Here is a 6,667-nt window from a genome sequence, read left to right on the forward strand (position 1 = left end):
GCCATCCGCCAGTCCAGGCTGCAGATGGTGTGGCGCCGCTCCGTGGTGCCCCCCCGCCGCTTCTCGGGCGCCGCGCCCGGCGGGCCCGGGTCGCGCCCTGCGCCGCCGGGGCTGGCGTCTACGCCGGCTGGCACCGGGTCCACGCCCAGACCTAGGAGAGGCGGGACGGCGGTCAGGAGATCCGGGCTAAGAGCCCCCTCCCGAGACCAGCTGCGGACCAGCGGCGCCTGGCCGCACGTCTGCCTTCAAAGCCTCGAGGCCAGATCCGCCCCCCGCGTTGTCCTTACTTTTGGGGCCCGCCCCCGGCCTCGGCTCCACCCTAGTCTTGCTTGCGGTCTGACCAGCCCCCCATCACTCCAGCCAGGAGCTCCGCCTCCTCGGCATATGGTCACGCCCCTAGTTCAGACTCCGCCCCTCGCCCGAGCTCTGGGCGCGCCTCTGTCTTGCTCAGCTTCACCACGCGCTTTAACTTCAAGTCCCAGAATTTGGGCTCCTCCAGCCTTCCCAGCCCCGCTACCTGGCCTCAGGCTGGTGGCTCAAGCCGTCCACCCTTCAAACTCAACCTCAACCTGGGCCCGCGTCTTCTTGCGTATGGCCATGGCCTGCTCTTAGTCTCGGGGTGGTGTGGTTGGCCTTTTCCATCACACACCATCCACCCTCAGCAACCCACCCCCTCCCCACCCCAGGTCACTCCTTTCCCAAAACTAGACGCTGGGCCCTTTCTCTCCGCGTTCACCTCCCGGCCCTGCCCCCGGCCCCACCCCGCCCGCTGTACCGGTCTTAAGCACCAGCAGGTGCAGCGCGTCGTCCTGCAGGTAGGAGGCGGCGGCGATCTCATGCGTGGGGATACGCAGGATTAGCTCCTCGTTGTCGCGCCAGGTGAGCAGCAGGCAGCGGGCCGACAGGCTCAGGATACTGTCCTGCTCCGCTGTGGTCTTCAGCGGCAGCTCCTTCAACTGCTGCAGGGGGTTCGGATCTCTTGGGTCCCCGAGGGACTCGGGTGGGAGAGGAAGAAGAGGACAAGACCCAGCCCTAACCCTCCCCAGGGCCTCACCCTGGCCGTGTCCAGCAGCTGCAGGAGCTCGTCGCGGCTGGAGGGGTTCAGTGAGGAGGTAACCCAGGTGAGGTGGCCCAGGAACTGGACAGGAAATGGGAGGTAGGGGTGGGAGAAGGGCACAGAGAGGTCACCTTGAAGCCTTGGATAACCCAGAACTCCTCACTGACCCAGTGAATATAGACTGAAGTAGAAATACCTGAATTGATCATAACCTGATGATAGCTATTAAGGTGGTCACAGAAGCCAGACCCCAAAAAATGATGCCCCAAATCAATATAATAATTCTTCATTCATTCTTAGTTAAAACTTAATGTCATCCCGAACTTTAATGTTATTCAATGTAAGAAATTAACTTTATTTTTAGTTTTGTTCTTCTAGGTGAATTCCACCAATCAAACCTTTTTCTTCTTTTATTCTCTATGAAATTTCAGTCCCCAATATTTAAGTGGATTTATTAGTTAGCTTTAACCCTCCATATATGGTAAAATACAAGACGCCAGTTAAATTTGAATTTCACATAAACAGTGAATACTTTAAAAAAATTTTTTTAAAGTATTTTTAGTCCCATGCAGTATTTAGGACATATTAATACTAAACAAGTACTCGTTGCTTTTCTGAAATTCACACTTAACTGGGCAGCCTGTTTTTGCCAAATCTAACACTCCTACCCCCATATCAATCTTCCTTGGGTAATGAGGATTCTCCATTGCTCCTTCATGGTGCTCATGAAACAGTAGTAAAACCCTTGAGGGACCTTAGTCCCCTCTGGCTTGCTGAACTGGGTTCCTATAACAAGTTCATCCACTATCTGAGTAGCAACAACATTACTGCGGTAAAACCTCACAGGAAGGTATGGCTTTTCCCATCTGCTCTCTCCCGTGAGTAGGTTTTGAGCCCTGTGTTGAAATGGAAACACTGAGGCTGAGTGGGTGGAGGTCATTTGCTGAGGGTCCACAGCATAAGGCAGGAACTAGGCTGTCATGAACCCAGGTCTCTTTCCTCTGAGCCTCCCCTGTCTGAGACCGGGCTGGTCAGGGCTTGGTGTGAGAGAGAGGTACAGTCTCTCCTGATGGGATCCAGAACACACTACCCCCAAATATGGCACGTTGGCATATTGAATATCTTAAGCTTGAAGGAGTTGAAGAAAATGGTAGAAGCAGGAAGGTTACTCTGACCTTCCCCCACCCCTCTTCCCCGAAAGCAGGAGAAAAATCTCCCACCTGAAAAGTACCCTCCCTGTACCTGGAGGGAGACCTCCTTCTCACCAGACACAGGGAATTTAGGGCCGAGAAGGCTGTAAAAACAAACCTTGTTATTTCTTCACCTTTTACTCCCCTCGCCCAAACCCTCTGCCTTGTCAGCTCTTCATAAATTTAGTGTCAAAAAGATATAAAAGCTTCCTGCTCTGGTCACTTCTTTGGGTCTTCATTCCCTTGCGAAAGCTCTCATGGACATGTAACCATTTAATAAAATGTGCACACTTTTCTCCTGTTCATCTGTGTTTGTTGGCCTCATTTTCAGACCCAGCCAGGGACCCTAAGAGAGTTAAGGAAAACCTTACCCCTCCTTTACTCCTCACCCCAAGATTCTGCCCATCCTTTTCCTCACCCTACACATACCTTGACCTCTTTCTCCAGATAGTCACACAGCAGAATCTGAGGGTCGATGAGGTAGTCAGGGGGGTAAAGGGGCATCGAGTGCAGGGGCCGGCGACTCACACTGGTCCGAAAGGCAGCCCGGCGCCCAGCCTTGGGGAACACCAGCCTCCGGATGGGGGATACAAAGCCCTGGGGGGCGGGAGGCAGGGAGATGTGGGGGGGAGCAACAGTAACAACAGCAACTGGCTTTATTGAGCACTTCCGCATTCGGCATTTTACTTACTTACCTAGTACCTAATTTAATTCTCATAGACTCTGCAGAAGGGGTACCTCTGTGATCCCCATTTTACAGATGGAGAAACTAAGCCTCAGAGAGATTCCCTCTCTCGGTGTGTCTCTCTCTGTCAAATAATTAAAATCTTTAAAAATAAAATAAAATAAAATAAACACCCAGGCGAGGGCAGAGGGCGTGCTAAGGCCCAGGCCCAGGCCCAGACTGAAGGACTGGGGCAAGTAAGAAAAATATTAAGAGTCAATGTGGCTCAGTGATGAGTGCACAGGTATTTGTCATGCTATTCTCTGTGCTTTCCCCCAAATTAGAAATGGCCAGTAAGTACGTTTAAGGAGAATCCAGCAGACACCTGCACAAAAAATGGCCTACAGCAAGATTCAAGAAGCCAGTTCTAGACTCCAATGCAGCCCAACAGAATCTAAATCTCACAGGAAAGTGTGAGCACCATTTTAGAGCAGTTCTCAGTGAGTATGGCTCCTGGGTCAGCAGTGGCAGCACTGAGGAACTTAAGAGAAATGCATATTCTCCCATTCCATCCTAGATCTACTGGATCAGAGCTTGGGGGTGAGACCCAATGATCTATGTTTTAACAAGCACTCCAGGTGATTCTGATACAGGCCCAGCTCATATTTTAAAACCAGTATCTTGGAGCCTAGATGAAGTATCTGGAAGCTCTGAGAAATGAGAACAAATGATCTGGGAAAGGGTATTCCAGGCAGATGTTCCAGGCACATATTTTGCACGTGCAAACCCCTGGGGCTGGCTGAGCATGAGCCTGGGGAAGATGCACGTGGTCTATTGCAGCTGAATGATGAGATGAATGAGCCATAGAGGGCCTGAATGCCAGCTATGGAGCTGGGACTTGATTCTGTGTATGTGAGTGTGTGTGTGTGTGTGTGTGTGTGTGTGTGTGTGTGTGTGTGTATGGAGTGGAGAGCTAAATGTTTTGTCTGTGGCCTTTAATGATCCAGCCCTGCCCACCTCTCCAGCTTCATTTTACGCACCCCCGCACCGCCCCACCCCGCCCCTTGCTCCTGCCCTCCGGCTACAGGGCCATCTTTCCAGTCCTCCCTACTTGCTCTGTTCCTTCCCACTGCAGAGCTTTTGCACATGCTGCTCCTCTGCCTGAAATGCTCTTCCCTACTTCCTTTTCTTCAGATCTCAGCTCAAACTGACCAGTCTAGGGTTAGGTCCCCTAATATTCTATATCCCAGCACTGTGTATGGAGTCTCTTATGCAATTTTATATTCATTGCTTTTTTAAAAAAGAATTAAGAGTTGCTTTCCCCATTAGAATGTGAGCTCCAGGGAGGGAGCAGAGACCTTGTCTGACTTTGCTCACCACTATATCATCACCAGTACCAGGCACCATGCTTGGCACATAATAAGGGTTCAGTAAATACCTAGAAAAGGGATAAACCCAGAGAGAAGCAGCACTATGTCTTGACTGTCTTCTGAGCCCTCATGATTCACATGGGAGCCCTTTAGACCAGCCTGACCTCAGTTTCTTGGAGGAAGAGAGCTGGGTGGCGGTGGGGGTTGGAATCTGAGGGACCCCCTGAATAGCAAAGACAACCAGGTGAGGTGCCCAAGGAACCAGACTAGAAAACTGATGGTAAAGAGGGGTGAGGATCTATGGGGTGAGGGGGATGACCCTCAGGCTGAGGCCTTCGGAGAAGAGCTGTTCTGGCATAAAGATGGGGAGGGGGCAGGCTAGGCTGGAACCCAGCAGGGGAGCAGGTAGGTGTCTCAACCTGGATAGGCAGCCTTATAGCACAGAATTGCCCTGGCTGAGCTCCTTCTGTCGGGGGAGGTAAGGAGCAGGGGAATGTGTCTATTCTGTGTTTGTCTCTCGGTGTGAGGAGCCCCCAGGAAAGCCATGGAAGCAGGTTGGTAGTATCTCCCAAAATAATCTGGCTGGCTGGGTTTCCCCGGAAGGTGCCTGTCTGTCTGTCTATTCATTCCAGGGATGGCAGACGCCGCTTGTGAGTGGGGAGACAGGTTAGGGAGCTTGAGTCCAAATGTCTGACTGTCCAAGGGTGGGAAGGACAGTCTTTTCTGATGAGAAGAAAGACTCTACGCATGCCACTCACTGCCCCTCACCACCACCCCAGGCCTCCCACTTTATCAGCTCCATGGACATTTCTTTCCCCCACATCCCTCCCAACTTCCCACCTACCTTTTTCCCTTTCTTGACTTCATATTCCATGGTGAAGCGTCTCCTCTACTCTTGCCACCCTCCTGACCATCTCCTCCACCCTCTCCCCCCTACGCAGTTCCTTTGTTCTTTTTCCTGCCTGGTCGGAAACTCCACCAGCCCCGGAGTTCCTGCCCCTCCTGTCTGATAGTGAGCAGAGGTGGGGGGCCAGAGGCGAGTGGAGGATGCAGGCTTGGGCCCCTCCAGCTGAAGAGTGGAAGGAAGCCCAGCCAGTACAACCTACCCGGGGAGAAGGCCTCAAGCCTCCCTCCAGAAGGCTTGCTGTTGAGCGGGCTTGGGAACCGAGTAAGGCTGGGGAAGGGCCCCCCAGTTTGGAGTCTGAGAATCCCGAATTCCAGCCGTACTTCTGCCACTGACCTTGTTGTGTGACCTTGGCAAGACAAGTCATTCGCTCTTGTACAGCCTCGGTTGCCCCCTCCTCTCTATGAAGTAGGAATAAACATCGCCTCCCTCTCTGGCTGCTGTGGTGAGAAATAAATACAAGAGTGGATAGGAAAATGCTTCCTAAACTATAGAATATTGTGTCCAAGCAAGTTATGATTTTAAAAATTAATCATTACCATTAAGGGAGGCAGTATTCATGGGGTTCGAGGATAGGTTGCCTGAGTTTGAATCCTGATTTTATCACTTACTAGGGTGATGACCTTGGGCAAGTCCCTTACCCACTTGTTTCCCCATCTATAAAATGGGCATAATAGCAATCTGACCTCATGGTGACCTTGTAAGGATTAAATGCACTTAGAAGAGCTCCTGACACATATGAAATGCTCAATAAATGTTAACTATTTACCTATCTATGTGTCTGTGTGTCCTGGGCTGTTTTACCGTCTCTTGGGAGAATATTAGTGAGGCGAGTTTCCCTTTGTGATTCTGTGCTGAGCACTTTACATATTTCATCTCTCTCGTTCCTTACAATATTGGGCTATCATTATACCTATTATACAGATCAAAAAATCAGGCTCAACTGCAGAGGCTGACCCAAAAAAGTCATCAAGTTTATAAGAGGAGGACCTGGGATTTCTGGCCAGTCTGGATCTGAAGCCTAGTTCCTTACCTCTAGGGCCAGCGTGCTCAGCATATCCCACCCAGGACAGTTGGGAAGGTTCCGAATGACCCATCCACACCTTGCCATGACACCTGGGTTCTGGAAGCCCTAGTTCTGGAACTGATTTGCTATATGATCTAGGGCATTTTGCTTATTTTAACATTTCTGGGCCTCAGCTTCCTCATCTTTCCAATGGGAACAATGATCCCAAATGCCCTGCCCTGTAGTCAGCGGTGTGGTGAGAAAGACAGCGGACTATGGATGAGAAAGCAGCTGGAAACTGTGAAGTGCAGGAGCCAATGCACTGGATTGTTTTGAAAGTTTCTTCTGAAAGCACAGGTGTGCAGAAAGAAAGAGAAAGAAAGAAAGAAAGAAAGAAAGAAAGAAAGAAAGAAAGAAAGAAAGAAAAAGAGAAAGAAAGAAAGAAAGAAAGAAAGAAAGAAAGAAAGAAAGAAAGA

General features: G+C 50.7%; 1 protein-coding gene across 1 annotated transcript in view; it reads right to left on the reverse strand.

Annotated features, from left to right (window-relative positions):
• The window catches only part of CCM2L (CCM2 like scaffold protein), a 16,318-nt gene extending 11,112 nt beyond the window's left edge, over positions 1–5,206 (reverse strand). The window contains exons 1-5 of the mRNA XM_044919034.1: positions 5,126–5,206; positions 2,677–2,844; positions 1,055–1,138; positions 776–959; positions 3–151 (exon numbers count right to left, since the gene is read on the reverse strand). Of these exons, the coding sequence (XP_044774969.1) occupies positions 3–151; positions 776–959; positions 1,055–1,138; positions 2,677–2,844; positions 5,126–5,155 (615 nt within the window). The 5' untranslated portion in view covers positions 5,156–5,206. The remainder of the gene's footprint in view (positions 1–2; positions 152–775; positions 960–1,054; positions 1,139–2,676; positions 2,845–5,125) is intronic.
• Positions 5,207–6,667: the final 1,461 nt, after the last annotated feature.

The sequence above is a fragment of the Neomonachus schauinslandi genome, chromosome 10, assembly GCF_002201575.2.
Source record: "Neomonachus schauinslandi chromosome 10, ASM220157v2, whole genome shotgun sequence".
In the NCBI taxonomy this organism is placed as follows: domain Eukaryota; kingdom Metazoa; phylum Chordata; class Mammalia; order Carnivora; family Phocidae; genus Neomonachus; species Neomonachus schauinslandi.